At 48.6% G+C, this 19,150-nt stretch overlaps 1 protein-coding gene across 1 annotated transcript in view; it reads right to left on the reverse strand.

Annotated features, from left to right (window-relative positions):
• Window positions 1–18,830, reverse strand: part of PPARGC1B (PPARG coactivator 1 beta) — a 95,960-nt gene extending 77,130 nt beyond the window's left edge. The window contains exon 1 of the mRNA XM_045028474.1: window positions 18,722–18,830. Within this exon, the coding sequence (XP_044884409.1) occupies window positions 18,722–18,805 (84 nt within the window). The 5' untranslated portion in view covers window positions 18,806–18,830. The remainder of the gene's footprint in view (window positions 1–18,721) is intronic.
• Between the last annotated feature and the right edge of the window lie 320 nt (window positions 18,831–19,150).

Below are 19,150 nucleotides of genomic sequence, written 5' to 3' on the forward strand. Positions count from 1 at the left end.
ACAGGCCCCTTCTCTCCCATACAACCCTTTCCATTGTTTTCCCAAAACACTGGTAACACTATGTACTTGCACCTGTTTGTTTGGAAGATCATGCAGCCAGTTAGCACCCTTCGTTAAGTCCTTTTGCCAGAGCGGTTTTCTTGCATGTGCAGTATTCTGCAGTCTTCTCTTTCACTACAGCATTGCAATTAGCCCTGCTGACCTCTGAAATCCTCAGCCTCTCTAAGCAGCCATGCATTAAATCCTGGATTCAAGAGTGGAAATAGACTTCGTAAAAGGCTTATGACCCTATTTATTACATTATACGCATGACGGATCCCGACACTATGGCATAATACCTCATTTAATGCATTGCAGTCGTTGCTTTCTCTGCCTCTGTGCCAAGACAGACAAACAGATGGACAGGTAGGTAGTGGAGAAGACAGCAGAGCCTTGACAGATGTCTATTACAGTCCATATCTCGCATTGCTAAAGGAGCATGCGCACAAGCAGAGATGAGGATCTAAAAAAAGGTAACACGCTGCACTCTTATATGGCATATCTGCCACACATATGTACTCTTTAGACCAGGTCACAACACAAGCTGACCATGTGGGGCATCACACTGACTCCAAAACTCATGCTCTGGGTAGGCCTCTCCCTCAGACAATGGATTCAACAGGCAAGAAACTCACTGGCACAGCAGCTCTTCATTCCTGGTCCACTGGGAATGGGTTGGTGGCCCGAGATTGAGTGAAAGCAGCACAGGCAGCCTTTCCCATGATAGAACTCCAGCTCAGTATTCCCTCTAAGCCGTCACCCATTCTGTACACACACATGCATGACAGCAGCTGTCAGCACCATTCCTGGGTCCAGCAACATAGGGCTAACTGGCACTGCTGACTCTAAAAACTAAACATGGGAATGTCTAATGTAAATCATTTGCTAGCGATGAAAAACGATGAGTCTGGATACAAACAACAGAAGCCCAGTGCTCGGGAAGCATGTGCTGTAGGCAATGCCATGTATGCACTGCAGCGCCTCAGAGGTTCGGCAAGCCACCCAGCAGCAGAATTCTGGGCATATTTTTTCCTTTAGTAAGGCATGCCTTGAAAAGGAAACAGTAAGAAATTCACGGAGCATAACAAGTCAAGTAGCTGAGGGACCTTCCACATCCCTGTGGAAAAGATACAGCAGCCACATCCTATGCATGTTCCAGTCAGAGACTGGATCACAAGTCAGATCAGTTAGCACTTCAAACAGCTCAGCTGAGCGACAGAGCCTAAGTCAGGGATGCCTGGGTTTGAATATCAGCTTTGAAAAGGAGGGGGCATGTGTGGGTGTCTCTGTCTATACAGTTATAAATAGATGGGTACAGAGACTCATGCAGCACACACTGTTCATCATACCCAATGTTCTTAGGACAGCAACACAGATACACACAAACGGAGGAGCCCACCAGAGGAAGGGTCAGACCATATAATCATGATGCCCAGCCTAGTAGTAAATCAGATCAGAGAGATCACAGGTTAAATCAGGGACCACACTACACATCTATGGGGAGTTCTCTTTCCACTGACATTTGGTTCACACTTCAAAAGGACTTTACATCTGCACGTTGCTATAGTGGAATCCCCAGATAATGTAAGAGAGAAACTGCATATCGCAGTGCAATCTGGCGAGATGATTGCACAACACTGACCTATACAGGGAGCCAAATCCTGCACTCAGGTTCTTGTTTGTTGCTCCCACTGAAGACAACAGGAGCTTTCCACGTGTATCTGAGGGCAGAATTTGGCCCAAGTATGTGTCTCAGGAGCTGCATGTGGAGTGCATATAGACTTGTTAACCTGAAATAAGAATGGAGTTTCAGGCCACCCTAATGGCCCAGCTGGCAGAAGAGACCAGAGTTCAATCTATTTCCTCAGGAAAGTTCAGCTCATAGGCTGTGTCCAGTTTTACGCTCTCCTTCCAGACAGCGTGACCAAGACTCAAGGAACTGGGTAGGATTGGAACTCCAGATGCTCCCATAGACCTGCCTATCTGATATTTCTCACAGTGGATTCCAGTTCTTTCCACTGGCCACTCAACTAATTCAGCCGTGGTGCAGTAAAGCAATGGCCACAAACAAGATGTTATGAAGCCATCTCTGACTAATAGAAATCACACGCGTCAAGACTCTTTCCATCCCATAGTCTTAAAGAGCAAACTGCACATTTTTTCATTAAATGAGCTAAATGTATTTTTAATGTGCTCAGTGCCACAAATACCAGGGCAACAAAGGGCATTCGCCTTCACAATTGTTTCCCTTTCCACCCCCAAATGTCACGCCTGCTGGCTTCGCTCTGATGCCCTGGAATTCATCATCCTGAGATGTCACAGCCACAGTTCCCATTAGAGCCCTGCTGAAGCACAGAACTTGCAGAGGTGCACGGAAGGGAAGTTATTTAATCCTACAGCACAGTTTTGCCTTGTGTATTTCTGAATACGATTATTTCATCCCCTCTGGCATACAGAATAGTGATAAAACAGTTGGCCAAACTTGCACTCTTGCCTCAAATTATATTTAGATATTTGAAAAATAAATCTGCAATTCACCTTTAAGGCACTTTTTTATCTGCTGCCCCCACTTAGGATGCTGGTTGTTGCTGGTAATAGCAATGAGAATAATCCCAAAGCATGGAAATAACATAGGACCCGATTTTTCAAAAGAGCCCAGCTCCCCTTTACACATCTCCAACAAACTGCTCAGAAATTACAGACCAGTGAGCTTAACATCAGTATCTGGAAAGATAATGGAGCGAATAATTAAATAATCAATTTGCAAACACCTAGAAGATAATAAGCTGATAAGTAACAGTCAGCATGGATTTCTCAAGAACAAATCGTGTCAAACCAATGTAATAGCTTTCTTTGATAGGGTAACAAGCCTTTTAGATAACGGGGAAGCAGTAGATGTGCTATAGCTTGACTTTAATAAGGCTTCTGATACTGTCTCGCACGATCTCCTCAAACTAGAGAAATATAACCTAGATGGAGCTACTATAAGGTGGATGCATAACTGATTAGAAAACCATGCTCAGAGAGTAGTTATCAGTGGTTCACAGTCATGCTGGAAGCACAGAACGAGTGGGATTCCCACAGGGATCAGTTCTGGGTCCAGTTCCGTTCAATATCTTCATTAATGATTTAAATAAAGCCATAGAGAGTACACTTATAAAGTTTGCGGACGATACCAAGCTGGGAGGTGTTGCAAGTGCTTTGGAGGATAGGATTAAAATTCAAAATGATCTAGACAAACTGGAGAAATGGTGTGAAGTTAATAGGATGAAAATCAATAAGGACAAATGCAAAGTACTCCACTTAGGAAGGAACCATCCGTTGCACACATACAAAATGGGAAATGGCTGCTTAGGAAAGAGTACTGCAGAAAGGGATCGGGGGTCATAGTGGATCACAAGCTAAATATGAGTCAACAGTGTAACACTATTGCAAAAAAAGCAAACATCATTCTGAAACGTATTAGCAGGAGTGTTGAAAGCAAGACACAAGAAGGCATTCTTCTGCTGTCCTCCACGCTGATTAGGCCTCAACTGGAATATTGTGTCCAGTGCTGGATGCCACATTTCAGGAAAGATGTGGACAAATACAAGAAAGTCCAGAGAAGAGCAACAAAAATTATTAAAAGTTGTAGAAAATATGACCTATGAGGGAAGATTGAAAAAATTGGATTTGTTTCGTTTGGAGAAAAGATGACTGAGAGGGGACATGATAACAGTTTTCAAGTACATAAAAACTTGTTACAAGGACGTGGGAGAAATTGTTCTCCTTAACCTCTGAGGATAGGACAAGAAGCAATGGGCTTAAATTGCAGCAAGGGAGGTTTAGGTTGGGCATTAGGAAAAACTTCTTAACTGTCAGGATGGTTAAGCACTGGAATAAATTGCCTAGGGAGGTTGCGGAGTCTCCATCATTGGAGATTTTTAAGAGCAGGTTAGACAAACACCTGTCAGGGATGGTCTAGACAATATTTAGTCCTACCATGAGTGCAGGGGACCAGACTAAATGACCTCTCGAGGTCCCTTCCAGTCCCAGGATTCTATGATTCTGTGTTCCTATGATTTTCAAAAGAGCTCAGTACTCCGATTCTGGATGCTGAGTACCTCTGAACATCTTCCCATCTCATTTAGGTGCCAATGGGGAATATGAGCTCTTTTGAAAGTATGGCCAATAGTATCCTCCAAAAAAGTAAATACATGCATATATTATAACATGGTGTTTTCAGATGATCTTCCAATTGATCACAGCAAGCTAGTAGCAGAGAGGGGAACAGGATCCAGGCCTCCAAGCTCTCAATCTTTTGTTCTAACCTAGACATGCTGTCTTCTGAGTTTAGTGGGTTTCAGTCTAGGACCTCGGAGACAGAGAGCAAATCACAAGACTGGCAGTCTGAAGACAGAAGGCCATGCTGACTGAACTTCCCATTGAGCCCTAGATGAGATTCCTCTAGGTCAGGGTGATATTGAAACTGGCTAGATGGTCGGGCTCAACGGGTAGTGATCAATGGTTCCATGTCTAGTTGGCAGCCGGTATCAAGTGGAGTGCCCCAAGAGTCGGTGCTGGGGCCGGTTTTGTTCAATATCTTCATTAACGATCTGGAGGATGATGTGGACTGCACCCTTAGCAAGTTTGCAGATGACACTAAACTGAGAGGAGTGGTTGATACGCTGGAGGGTAGGGATAGGATACAGAGGGACCTAGACAAATTAGAGGATTGGGCCAAAAGAAATATGATGAGGTTCAACAAGGACAAGTGCAGAGTCCTGCAGTTAGGACGGAAGAATCCCATGCACTGCTATAGACTAGGGACCGAATGGCTGGGCAGCAGTTCTGCAGAAAGGGACCTAGGGGTTACGGTGGACGAAAAGCTGAATATGAGTCAACAGTGTGCCCTTGTTGCCAAGAAGGCTAATGGCATTTTGGGTTGTATAAGTAGGGGCATTTCCAGCAGATCGAGGGATGTGATCATTCCCCTCTATTCAGCACTGGTGAGGCCTCATTTGGAGTACTGTGTCCAGTTTTGGGCCCCACACTACAAGAAGGAAGTGGATAAATTGGAGAGAGTCCAGCGGAGGGCCACAAAAATGATTAGGGGGCTGGAGCACATGACTTATGAGGAGAGGCTGAGGGAACTGGGATTGTTTAGCCTGCAGAAGAGAAGAATGAGGGGGGATTTGATAGCTGCTTTCAACTACCTGAAAGGGGGTTCCAAAGAGGATGGATCTAGACTGTTCTCAGTGGTAGAAGATGACAGAACAAGGAGTAATGGTCTCAAGTTGCAGAGGGGGAGGTTTAGGTTGGACATTAGGAAAAACTTTTTCACTAGTAGGGTGGTGAAGCACTGGAATGGGTTACCTAGGGAGGTGGTGGAGTCTCCTTCCTTGGAGGTTTTTAAGGTCAGGCGTGACGGAGCCCTGGCTGGGATGATTTAGTTGGGGATTGGTCCTGCTTTGAGCAGGGGGTTGGACTAGATGACCTCCTGAGGTCCCTTCCAACCCTGAGATTCTATGATCATTTCTTAATTAACATTATGTATTTAAAACCCATTGTGTGCTAGGTGCCTTACAAACAAATAGGGAACCTAAGGCCTCTGGGCAGTGGAGCTTACAGTCAAATTGGTGGGACAATGTAGGGAAGGGGTCAGCAACCTATGGCACGCATGCCAAAGATGGCATGCGAGCTGATTTTTAATGGTACGCTGTTGCCTGCCAGAGTCCCAGCAGGCGGCAGCGTGCCATTAAAAATCCTGCCCTGCCCGGCCTGGTCCGGCCCGCTCTTCTCCGCCCTCCCCCACCGGGGCAGGGGGCAGAAGCTTGGTCCTGCCAGCTTCCCTGCCTCTTCCCATAGTGTGCTGGGTTCCTGCCCCGCCTTTGCATCTCCATCCCTCCCGCCCTGCTGGCCGATCAGCTGATGACCCTTGGTGAGGGAGGGGGTCGGGAAGGAGCAGAGTCAGCGTGCTCGCTGCTCCCGGCAGAGGCAGAGAAGAAGCGGGGGCAGGGCCTTGGGGAAAGGGGGGGTGGAATAGGGGCATATCCCCTCCAGCCCCCTGCCCTGACCCCACACACAAACCCCCAGCCCTCTGCCCTGACCCCCCGCACACACCCCAGGCCCCTGTCCTGAGCCCTGTACCCCCCTCATACACACCTAGCCCTCTGTTTGGCTCCTTCACCCATCCGTCCCACGACCCCAGCCCTGACTCTGGCACCCCCACACATATCCAGCCCGCCCACCCCCTGCCCTGACACCTGCACTGCCCTCACATGCCCCCAGCCCTCTGCCCTGACTCTTGCACACCCCCACATACCCAGCCCCCACATCCCGTGCACCCCCCACATCTTGACTCTTGCACCCCCCCCACATTACCACCCCCACCCTGAGCACCAAATGGGAGCTCCTGCACCCCCCACCCCACATACCCACCTGCACCCCTCGCACCAAATGGGAGCTGCCCTGGTAAGTGCCCCACACCCAAACCTCCTGCCCCAACCCTGAGCCCCCTCCCTCATTCTAGCTCCTGCCCAGCCCCTTCACCCCCAGCCTTGTGCTCAGTGCACTCCCACCCTCAGCTCAGTGCAGAGAGAGGAAGAGAATGGGCCAGAACCAGGGAGAAGGTAGGTACCCACTGTGTGTGGGCAGGGCCAGGACCCCAGACCAGCAGCGGGCTGAGCGGGTCCAGCAGCTGGGATCCCGGCTGGCAGGAGCTGGAGGATGGAACCCTTGAGTGGTTTATCGATGCCGGTCTGGGGTTCTGGCTGCCGGACCCTTCCCAGCTGGGGTCCCGGCCGCAGGCCCAGCTCAGCCTGCTGCCGGCCTAGGTGAACAGAACCCCAAATCAGCAGCGGGCTGAGCAGGCCGGCGGCGTAAGATCAACATTTTAATTTAATTTTAAATGAAGCTTCTTAAACATTTTGAAAACCTTGTTTATTTTACAACACAGCAATAGTTTAGTTATATAATATATAGACTTATAGAGAGAGACCTTCTAAAAAACATTAAAATGTATTACCGGCACCCGAAACCTTAAATTAAAGTGAATAAATGAAGACTTGGCACACCACTTCTGAAAGGTTGCCGACCCCTGGTGTAGGGAGTTTTCACCGGTACTGTCTGTATGATACCTGCTCTGGTCAATAAAGGCATGCCTTCAGTCTACAGGGCTGTCAATGGAGCACTTTCCCCAGCACTAAATTTACACACATGCACACGCCATGAAAAACAAAGCAAATGCTGAGCAGATAACAGCTGGTGCAGAGAGGAACCAGTGTCACTAAGCACACCTGGAAAACCAGCACAAAGAACAACCAGGCCGGAGGCTGCAGATTTGGCTCCCAAACATCATAAAACTAGGATGGATAGAGAAAAGCAACAATCAATAAGGAGGAGGTAACAGAGACACTGAGGCACTCAGAGCACCAGGGAAGACTAGACAGCATATAAGCTCTCCAGATCAGATCTTCCCAGCTCATACCCACCCCATGGCTTCCCTCAAAGCACTCAGTCTGGTGATAAACATTGCAGCTTCTTTCCCGGGCCTCTAGTTTCACTCAGCTGCCCCTTCAATATGGATGCAATGGAGGAACAGAGAGCAAACGCATTAGTTTCTCTCATGCACCTGCTGCTTCTTGTCACCAACTTCAACTGTCAGCTCTGTAGTGCAGGGCTGTCGCTTCACTCCATGTTTGTACAGCACTGAGCACTGAGGCCTCGGCCCCTGATTGGGCCCTGTGGAACAAGACTAGGCAGTTTTACCTCTCAGTTGTCATGAAAGAGCCAAGTGGATGGTTTAAAAATCCCGTGAAAAAATCGTCACTGAGATATTAGTAAAACAAAATTATGGGAGCATTTATTTATGCTTCATACAAGAACAGCCTAGATCAGGGATCGGCAACCTTTGGCACATGGCCCACCAGGGTAAGCCCCCTGGCAGGCCAGGCCGGTTTGTTTACCTGCCGCGTCCGCAGGTCCAGCCGATCGTGGCTCCCACTGGCCGCGGTTCGCTGCTCCTGGCCAATGGGGGCTGCGGGAAGCGGCGGCCAGCACATCCCTCGGCCTACGCCAATTCCCACAGCCCCCATTGGCCTGGGACAGCGAACCATGGCCAGTGGGAGCTGCGATCGGCTGAAACTGTGGGCGTGGCAGGTAAACAAACTGGCCCGGCCCGCCAGGGGGCTTACCCTAGCGAGCCGTGTGCCAAAAGTTGCCAATCCCTGATCTAGATGATGTTGGGCCTAATTTAAACTGTAGGCTGCTTGATCATATTCCTCTTGCATGACACAAAGCTCCATCGGAGGGACTTGTTAGAGTGGTCCCTTAGTCAGCTCTAGGATTGTTGGGAAAGGAAAGCAGCTAACTAGCTATAGTTTAAAGGGGGCCAATGGTTCATGAGTGGCCAATACATTTTTAAAGTAAAATTAACAGGAAATTCAATGCAAAACTTAATCAGCTTAAAAGCAAAGGATTATGAAAGTCACATCCACGCTCTTTAAACAAGGAGAACTCAGCCTGTTAGTGTCCAGCCTGTTCAATTCCCAAGAATTCAGAGAACAGGGAGAACAGACAGGAACAAAGTTCACCGAAGCCTCACTGTATGCCAGGTGAAGAGCATTCATGCAGCAGGAAAGGGCTCTGTCAGCACTGTCAGCTGGCAGAGCACAAGTCAGCATGCAATCCCTCTTCCCTGCTGTGGATGTGGCCTGAGAGTCCCCTGAGGAAGTGATGATGGGCATTGGCCAGGCAGGGCACAGAGACTGAAATGATTAACCAGGGCTAAAGATGTTGCTCTCAGTAGTGGGTTTCCTAGTTGAAGGGTAACACCATTGCCTTAAGGAGATGGCACATTTTCCATTGCTTTGACGATATATGTACTTAGGACGCTCACATTGCCCAAGTTAGGGTTGCACTGGCAACTTGCCCAAAGCCAAAGGACCACATCTCCTTTGCATAACATGGAGCAAATTGCAGTGCTGTCTTCAATAAAGAGGCAGCCTACTGAGTTTACAGGGTCCATCTTGAAATGCTCTTTCTTGATCTTAGGAGAAGCACTATCTTTCTGAGGAGATGTAAAACGCAGGCTCCCTCAGCACTTGCCTTCAGTGGGCGTCAGAGGGGTTGGATACCATATACCCTCATTATTACTGTTACCTTACTGTATATGTAACAACCATGCTAGATAAAATCATCATCACTGTTTGCCCAAAATCAATCCAGCCGGTCCAGTAATGGACAATTATACTGGCCTGGATATTCTTTCCTGTGCATGCAAAAAGCACAGACACTATGGAATCTTGCCTCTGCAACATCTATTGCAACATTTCAGTGCTACATTTTCACTTTCATAATGCAAACATGACAGCTAATTTCTACCACCAAGCACTCAACTAGGTTAAAAAACCGCCCAGCTGCAACGACAGCAAGCAACACTTCCTCTTCCCAACAGCAACTCACGGAGGGTCTGATCCTGAGCTCACTTAACCCGTGTAGCTCCACTGACTTTAATGGAGTTACGCCTCATTTACGCCAGAAGAAGTGAAAGCAGAAACAGGCCCAGACTCAGGGCAGCAGGAGGTTATGCTCAGACAACTTGCAAACTCCACCCTACAGGGACTGAAAAGAAACCTGATTAGATGGTGATAGGCTTCCTGGTGTGTGCATGTATCTCAGCAATGGTGTTCCTCTGCACACTGCTCTGACCACACCAGCTTCATACACATGGGGACCTCAGATCTTGCGGCCTGATGAGGGTATTCTGGTCCCCTGGAGAGTCCTGTCAACTTCAAGATTTCCTTGCCCTTGAACTGCAGGGAAACTAGGGCTCCTCAGGGGAGGTGACGGTGGCTCTTAGCCTGGTGAATGCATGGCCACCCTGCCTGGGATGAATAGGTTACCTGCAGCTCTTTCTGAATAACAAATGTGGAAGCTGCAGCAGCAATGAACTCCACAAACTGAAACAAGAACTGAGCTGTCTGACCAGCAAGGGCTGTCTCACCAGCAAGAGGCTTTTTCTTCCAGCATGCTCAGTACTGCTGCTGGGTGCAAGTTCACAGCTTAGGAGCAAGACAGGGAGAGAATTTAGCAAGTCCGTCTAATCAAAATATAATTCCCCACAATGATTTCATTGCAAGAGCTGGAGGCACTGCTTTCATCCTAAGCTGCCTTTTATTGCTCCCCTCAGCAGCAAAGGAAAACAGCTGTGTAAAGAATGTGTCGTTGGGTCCCAGGAGGAACACAGGGGAAGCATCACATTAGTGTTCCCAATGCCCCAGAGTCTCTCCCACTTACATTATGATGGGAGATGAGAAGCCTCAGCCATCTGGGACTCCTCTACCTCTCTGCTGCTCCACACAGCAATAGCAAGGGGCCTCTTGTTCCACAACGTGTGAAGGGAAATTTGCGTCATGTTCAACCACTCTAGCTTCCCTTCCCAAGGCTGGGAAAGATTCTAGCTCTCACTGCCTGGGAGGGGAATCCGGAGACACAGAAAGGGATACAAAGAGCTGCTGAGATGTGCCAGCAATCCCTGTCTCTCACTGCTTCTTCATTCACTCCATACCTCAAACGTGGACTTGCCACCCCCCACACACACAAAGCCGTGATCTGTCACTTGGGTTATAATGCCGCAGCATTTTGAAAGTGGAAAGCACAAAAGAGGGGCTAACGGCAAACTTCTGCCCCATCTTGGGGCAAGGGGGAAAGAACAGGGAGAGGATAAATGAAGCTGTGCCAAGCCGCACCCTAGCACTACCACCCAGGATCCAGGGTAAATGCTAACCAAGTGCTAGCCACAGTGGAAGGTGATGGTCCACCCAGCACACCTGGCCCCGGGGCTATGACCAAGTTCATGCTCCCACAGCTGCTTGCATACATGCTGGTATTCTGAAGCAAGCACAGGGGAGTGGCGGGGGGCGGGGGGAAGCCCTGACCCTGTTCAGCTTCTACAGAAACGAAGGCCAACAGGAATGTTGGCAGAGTTTGATTTCCCTTTTTCAACCCTAAGGTAAATAAGCTGTTGTTTTTAAATCACTGTAACCTGGCGCACGAGAGCCCCAAAGTGAAATGGACAAGGAGCAAGAGCGGAGCCGACAAGACCATAAGCACTTGCTGGACAAGGTGACATAGATATAGAGGTGGGAGTACGTGCGTAAAATGCCTGCCACATCCTGGATGCTACCGCAACACAAACAATAAACAAATAGTAATTTGTGTCCTTTCGTAGTCCAGGCTGAGAGAAATGTGGAAAAGGAAACCAGCCTACCAGTACATAGTAACAAGCTCAGGCAATGTCTGGCGTCACATCCGCAGGTGTTGCTAATGGGCACAACTTCAACGAAACTAGGCCAATTTACACCAGTTGATGATTTTGCCCATTAACGTTAGCCTGTCAGTGCTCTTTATCACTACAACTTCAGCAATTTTTTTTAAATCGCTTTCTCTTCTAAGTCTCTACAACTTGGTATTTGTCTAGCATGCAGCCTGGGCAAGGAGATGGGGAATGTTCTTCCTATTCATTTAAACTTGCAAGGAAAAGTGTGGTGACTATAACGCCATTTGCGATATGGTTGCTGAGACCACAGAACCTGGTTCACCAGACACCATTTTAGGGACTTTCTCCCCAATACCAGCAGCAGCGCCCCATCCAAAACACAACTCTGCAGAACAGGCATCACACGCTCCATTGAGTACTCTGTGGCCAAGGAGAAATGTGTTGTGTTGCCAGGGTTGTGTGCCATATGCTGTTCAAAAAGCCAGCTCCAAGTCTGCCTCACTGACCAATCTGCAGTTCGCAGGGTTTAGAAGCCATCTCTCTGTTAAATCACTTTATTCTGCCAAACCACCACGAGAAACATAAGCCTTACAATGTTGCCATAGAGCGCAGCCAGGCCATGGAAGCGGAAGCTGAAAAGTGGATTCCTCTGACCAACAGAGGCTTGTTCTGTGGAACATATGAAAGGAGTCTGGTGGATTTCTGTAGACAGGCATCCATATCTCATCACCTCTGGCTCCTTGGTTGGCAGTCTCAGAGAGAAGCCAAGAACTGTACGAGCTATGGTCTCAACCCTAATGGCAGTTCTTCCAGGGAACGCGTGCCCTGCTGTCGTACCTGCTCTGTGGTGAACAGAGGGATTTGGCCTCCAGGGCTATCAATCTGGCACTAAATTCACAACCTGAAAGTGGTACCATGGTGAAAATACAAGTTTCACCTCAGCGGCTCTTTGCACACAAAGCATCAGAGCTCCTGCACTCTGCCTACCAAAGGACCATGGGACTCTGAGTTAGTTTCAGCGCTTTATGTTCATTGAAGACTCGTCCAGAGCAGAGGGGAAAGCCAAATGAGCATCTATTTTGGTTTACCGAGTGAAGCAGAAACAATACACTCTAGAGGTCCTGCTGAAGATCAGGGTCTTCTGCAATTTCCCCATTTCACCAACACAAGTCAGAATGCCCTCATGTCAGAGCCACCCTCCCTCCAGCCAAGGTGGGGTGAATCCTGCTCACTGGTGAGCCAATTAATCCTAGTCTGTGTGTTGGCCAGAAGGTCACTGTTAAGTGTCATGGAATGCTCCTTCCCTGCCTCCTGTCTCTGCTAGCCTGGAACGTGAATGCCAAACTGCCACATGACAGAATGCTCTTGGGCCAGTCCCTAATTTAACTGAAGGAAACCAAAGGGCAATGTATGAAACCTCAGTGTCTTCCATTGTGAGGAACACAAAAGCTGGGTGTCTGCTAGACAGTAGAACAGTCACATAAAAAGCACAGCAACTCGCTTCCAGCCTAATCCTCCAACTAGCTCAAAATAGCAGGAGTCACCCACTGGGCCAAAGAAAGGGGAACATGTGCATGGCAGAGACTATGCTTTACAGTGCTATCGTGCAGCTCAACAACACAGCAATGTCAGGTCTGAGGCTCAGCGGTTTAAAGCCAGTCTCCTTAAGGGGAAGAAGAAGAGGTTCTTTTGGAAATCAGCTGGGACAGTGGGGAGTTATTGGGGGGGGGGGAATGGTGTCAGTGCATTTTTACACCCTGTCAGGTTGTTGAATGAAACCCTAGAGGAAATAAAAGCAGCAAAGAGTCCTGTGGCACCTTATAGACTAACAGACATATTGGAGCATGAGCTTTCGTGAGTGAACACCCACTTCGTCAGATGCATGTGACACGTATCCGACGAAGTGGGTGTTCACCCACAAAAGCTCATGCGCCAATATGTCTGTTAGTCTATAAGGTGCCACAGGACTCTTTGCTGCCTTTACAGATCCAGACTAACACGGCTATCCCTCTGATCCTAGAGGAAGTAGAATTTCTTACTATAAAGAGGCTTTTGACACTGGAAAAGTTAATGTGGGCAGGCGTTCTGGAACAATTTTTATAGTGGGGGTGCTGATAAGAACCATTGAACCAAACCGTAAACCCTGTATATAATGGAAACCACTTCAAGCAAGAGGGTGTGGCAGCACCCCCGCACTCCTAGTTCCAGCACCTATGATGTGGGATAGAAGCTTCCTTTGCTAGAGACAGCAGGTTAAGACCTTAATTATTCACCTGTGGGGTAGATGCCTTTGAATTGCAGGATGAAACAAGGAAAGGAATGTGCTGGTACAACACAGACAAAACCCCGAACCCACACCAGGATGCAACCAGTGGATTCCTACTGTGGACAGTAAACACAGGGGCAAATTGCCAGAAATGCAAGGCTTGAAAATGGGCTGATCTGCGCATAGGTTCTGAAAAGGGACCAGTCTCCAGCACGCCCACCGGAGCTGCCAGTGGGAATTCTCTGCCTCTGCTCCTAGCAGTTAGTATCTCATCACTGAAAATGACAAATTCAGCAGCAAGCTGTACTCTGGATTTTTCACATTCAGTGCTGTGATATAAGCTGTGGCTGCAACTCTGAGCAGTGGTCACCTCACCAAAATGTCTGTATTCTGCTTTGGATGAATCAGTCTGCTCTTCGATAAACTCAGATTCGGTAATAATCGCAACACTTCTCTAGACTTGTACATGGCTACTATTCTCAGACCCTTCTTCCCACCTCTTTTCACTGACTCACACTACAAGGGAACATACCTGCATGCAGTCCAACAAAAGGTATGCTTGACACAGGTACAAAGAAGGGTCATCTTTGGCTTGGCCTAATTATTCCAGGCCTCAAGACAAAAAGCTTTGATAAACAGCTATTGAGCAAGACTGAGAAGAGGAACAGACAAGAAGTAGAACATGGGTTCGAGCTATGAGAAATAGCTGGAGTAAGGCTCTGATCTAGAGGAGAACTGCTTAATGATTAACAATAATTAACTTGCTATATGCTTTTCAACTGAGGACCTCAAAGTGCTTATGCACCCAGTAATGAATTAAGCTGTTAACAGGGTGCAGAGAAGCTAAATAGGGAATAATGTATTTCAGTCCATGTGATCTTTAAACGTCTCCAGGCAGCAGCCTGTGTTATTTTTTCCTATGCTGATTTTTAAACAAGTCAAAAATGGAAAAGTCAGACTGAGCCTCGTTATTCCAGAGAATCAGAAAAGATTCCATAACCCGACTGGTATCGTTGGTAACGTCCACTATGCCTGGACCCTTCCAACACTTGATACCCTCGACAAATTAGCTGCAATTGTCTTTATCCTTTGAAGATGACAAGAGCAGCACAGAATGCATTAAGTTGGCCTATAAATCATACGTTTCAGGTCACTTGCAAAATAAGCCCATTTTGGTAAGAAAAGTAAAACATAAAAAGAAAACCCTTTATTCTCTTTCAGTAACAATGCAGTTATCATGAGAATCATCATTGCCTTCCATATGTAAATAGAGGTTAGCATGCACCCTCAGTGCAATCCTGAATAATTAAGAGACTGATGCAAATAACCATGTTAAACTTGCACTGCGCCTCTCAGGGATTTTGTCTGTTTAGCTGGGCCGGGCCACTAATCACCTACCACTTTTGAGCACCTTGCTGTGAATTTCTGCAATACTGCTGCAAAAGCAAGGAAAAGGGGGGATGATGCAGGAGAGCTGGAGTCCTTCAGGATTTCCATGAAGGAAACAGATAATATGCATGATCTCATGGCGTCCTGACATTTTAGCCTCTTTGGATAATCTGATCCTGTTCTAGAACACTGGGGACTTTGCAGGAGCAGCTTTCAGGCTTCATTGAGAACTCAGTAAGCCAGTTGTAAGCACAGGCTAGTACAGTAGTAATGGGGAGAGACGTCAGAGGCGAGCCTAGGAACCGCCTCCCGTTTATAGTTATAAGCAAAGCATGTGACTGGAGCCTTCACTGCAGTTTCATCAGAGGTTAAGGTACAAGAACAACACACACTTACAACTTCAATCATTTCTCAAACAAATGCATACAAATCACATGCTGGGACTTTAACCCTTCTATACATGTGGGGGAGAGAAGTGAAATGAAATTAACAAAAGCACTTTCCATACATACCCTATAACCAACACAGACTGCATAACACTTCTGAGGAAACCTGCGCAGTCTATTTGCTTTTGTTAACATTACACACACAACAGATGACAGCTATAACACTATGTATGTACATAATGCTACTACTAAACTACTGTGTATGCGTGCATATATATATATATATATATATATATATATATATACACACACACATACCTCTCCACCCTGATATAATGCTGTCCTCGGGAGCCAAAAAATCTTACCGCATTATAGGTGAAACCGCGTTATATCAAACTTGCTTTGATCCCCCAGAACGCGCAGCCACCCCCCCGCCCCTTCCAGAGCGCTACTTTACCGTGTTATATCCGAATTTGTGTCATATCGGGTCGTGTTATATCGGGGTAGAGGTATATATATATATATATATATATATATATATATATATATATATATATAATGTGAGAGAGAGAGCTGCAAACTCAGCAAATATTATTTCAAGAAATGTCATGGAAAAAACACTCATTTCATCACAAGCCATTTCACAGTTCCAAACTTTGCAGAAAATGTTCACGATAGGGTGGTGTTGCAGCAAACATACAAACTCTCAAAAATGTCTGCATCGCGATATACAAAAGAAGGGGGGAAAGATCCTTATTGGAATAACATTTTTAGATTGAAATTTAAAATGCAAAAACTTCAGCTGTCAAAGTGCATGCACAGCATATAATATCATTATTTATTTCACGTTAAACATCCAGAAAAGATGCATTTTATTACTGGGTATCATACCCAAGACCTTTCACCTGCACAGAGAGCAACCAGACTTTTACAAATTGTAACCTTTCTGAAATACTTTGTTTTTGTAGAATGACATCTATCTATACAATCTCATGTTCTCTCGTGTTTCCTCATCACTAATTCCTCTGGTAATAATAAATCCTTCCAACCAGAAAATACAAACTCTGTTTATAAAATGTCCTCTCCCCACTTCTCACCTTTTCTGACCCTTCATCTGTAATCAAACTGTCAGCAGCTTGCAGTTAATAATGAAAGTTGCCACATACACATACCCACTGCCCATGTCCCATGCTAAACTGGAAATCTCCAGTGCTGGTGTCTGCTTCAGGAGGCACAGAGACCACATCAATCTAGCTTGTGGCAAGACCTGCCTAGTTCTGTCTGGCACATGCACCGGGGACAAATGAGATTTACTAAGTCTTCAACTATTATTTGTTATTAATCCAAACAGCAGTTCTTCCCCAGCTCCTGCAGTCAAAACAAATAAACCAGTGAGAGAAGAAGGGCTAGCATTTATGTGGCAGATCCACAATCAAAGCTGTTTTGTAATCTGTGGTTATGAGACTGAGGGTGTGTTGGGGAGGGGGTATAAGTAACTATGGAAAACTCTTTCCATTTGCAACAGGCTCTGAGCACATAAATCTGGCTGCAAAATGTGTGGTCATGCTCCAGATCAGTCATGGTTTCAGCTATTGCAGAGTTTATTGTTTAGCCCCTTTCCGCAACCCCCCAAAATGGAAAAGCATGCAGCCCTCTGATATATCCAGCACGCACCCTCTCGTGATCATGCAGAAGCTGCCAAGGAGACTTAATCTGATTTTAATATCCAGCTCTGTCCAAAAAGGAGCTGATCCAGATTTTTAAGTTTCTTATTTGCAACAGTAAGACCCCTCTCACTCCATTCCCCAGATCTCAACCTGCATACATGTAACCGACACACGGCATGACTCACTCGCACAGTCTAATTCTTATCTGCCCCCATACCACACAACCCCATCACCACCATATCTCTGGAGTAACGAGCAACACAACGTTTAATCCCTCTACCAAATGCCAGCCCTAGCATTCAGGCCAGGCTGTTAGTTGGGATGGGAGAAGCCAACCCAGGCAATGACCAATTCCCCTCTCACCCCCTCATCCCCCACCTTCTTTCACCCACTTGTCTGAAGAAGAAGAAAAAAGGAAACACATTGGGAAGATGGGGGTGAGCAGGAATCGATACATTAGCCTGACAACTTTAAGGAACACTGCATCCACAGGGGTTCTCAAACTGGGGGTTGTGACCACTCAGGGGGCCGTGAGGTTATTACGCGGGGGGTCACGAGCTGTCAGCCTCCACCCACAAACCCCGCTTCACCTCCAGCATTTATAATAGTGTCAAATATAAAAAAAAAAGTGTTTTTAATGTATAAGGTGTGGGGGGGGTCACACTCAGGGGCTTGCTGTGTGAAAGGGGTCACCAGTTCAAAAGTTTGAGAACCACTGCAACTAGACTGTTCCTTCCCATCATTCCCCCCCCCCACACACACACACACACACAACTATCACTTCCTCCCACAACCGGCCCGCGCCCCCCCCCCCCCCCGGCGCTGTCACCCCCTCCCCCCACAATTGCACTTCCTCAGACGGCTCCCCTCCCACAACATTCCCCCCAGTCACATCACACACAATCACCCTGCAAAGACGGATTGATTGAGCCCTGGCAGGGCCCTTGTGCCTTAATCGTCGTCCCCCGCCCCCCACCCCCATGTGTGCAGCCCGGCCGGGCTGCTATGCATGGGGAAGGTGCCTGGCAGCAGCACCCAGGAGTCCACGTGTGAGTGGTGCTGAAAGTGCTCGGGCGCAGCGAGCTTTCCCCCGAATAAGGGCTCGAGCCTCCTTGGGAGCGCAACGTAGCAGCCTCCCCGGTGCCAGATCCCCCACTGCTGCGCGGGGGGCTTTGCACGCGCACCCCCGTCAGTCAGGGCTGCCGGCTGCAGCCTCCCATGCTTCTCCCACTGGGACTGCAGCAGCAGCGTGCAGCCTCCTGGATCCCCCTCTGCCTGCCTGGTGCATGGAGGGATCACGAGTCCCTGCACCCCCCCAAGCTCCCCCTTCCTGGCGTAGGGCGGGAATCAGGGTTTCCTGCACCCGCAGACTTCTCTCCCCGTCTCTGCTGTATGCGAGGAATCAGGAATGCCCCATCTTTGGTACATGGAGAAACCGGTGTTTCTGCACCCCAGACTCCCCGGTCCTCAGTGCATGAGGGGGAGCAGGGGCTTCTGCACCCCCAGATTTCCCTCTGTCTGGGGCACAGGCATCAGAGCTCCCTGCCCCCGGTGCATGGGGGATCCGGGCTCCCTGCACCTCGCGGCTCCCCTGTTCCCGGTGCATGGGGTGCAGAGTCCCCGGTGCATGGGGGACCCGGGCTCGGTGCACGGGGTGCAGGGCTCCCTGCTCCGCGGCTCCCCGGTGCCTGGGCCGGGCTCCCTGCCCCGGTACCTGGCTGTCAGTGAGATAGCTGAACACGAAGGAGGAGAGCTCCTCGTCCAGCAGCGCGCTGCAGTCTGGCGCCGGCTCCGCCATCTTCCAGCTCCGGCTCAGGCTCCGGCAGCGGCGGACCAAGCATGCGGCGAGCCTAGAGCAGCGCGGAGCCGGGAAGCCGGCGGGGCGGAGCCGGGCCGCTCTGCTGGGAGGAGCCACGAGCCGGCCGGCTGCAGGAGCCGGCCTGGCGGGGGAGGAGCCGGCCCTGGCGGCAGGGCGGGGAGGAGGGGATCTTAGCCGGCCCGCCTGTGGGAACGGGCCCGCCCGCCCGCCGCATCGGAGCCCGGGAAGGGGCCGGGTCCTGTCCGCTTCGGGTCGCTGTCCGGAGGTTCCTGGCCTGTCCCTGTTCTCTGCGTCCCCAAGAGGGCAGGGCCCCCTCCCAAGCCT

Source organism: Mauremys mutica, chromosome 8, assembly GCF_020497125.1.
Source record: "Mauremys mutica isolate MM-2020 ecotype Southern chromosome 8, ASM2049712v1, whole genome shotgun sequence".
NCBI classification, from domain to species: Eukaryota; Metazoa; Chordata; order Testudines; family Geoemydidae; genus Mauremys; species Mauremys mutica.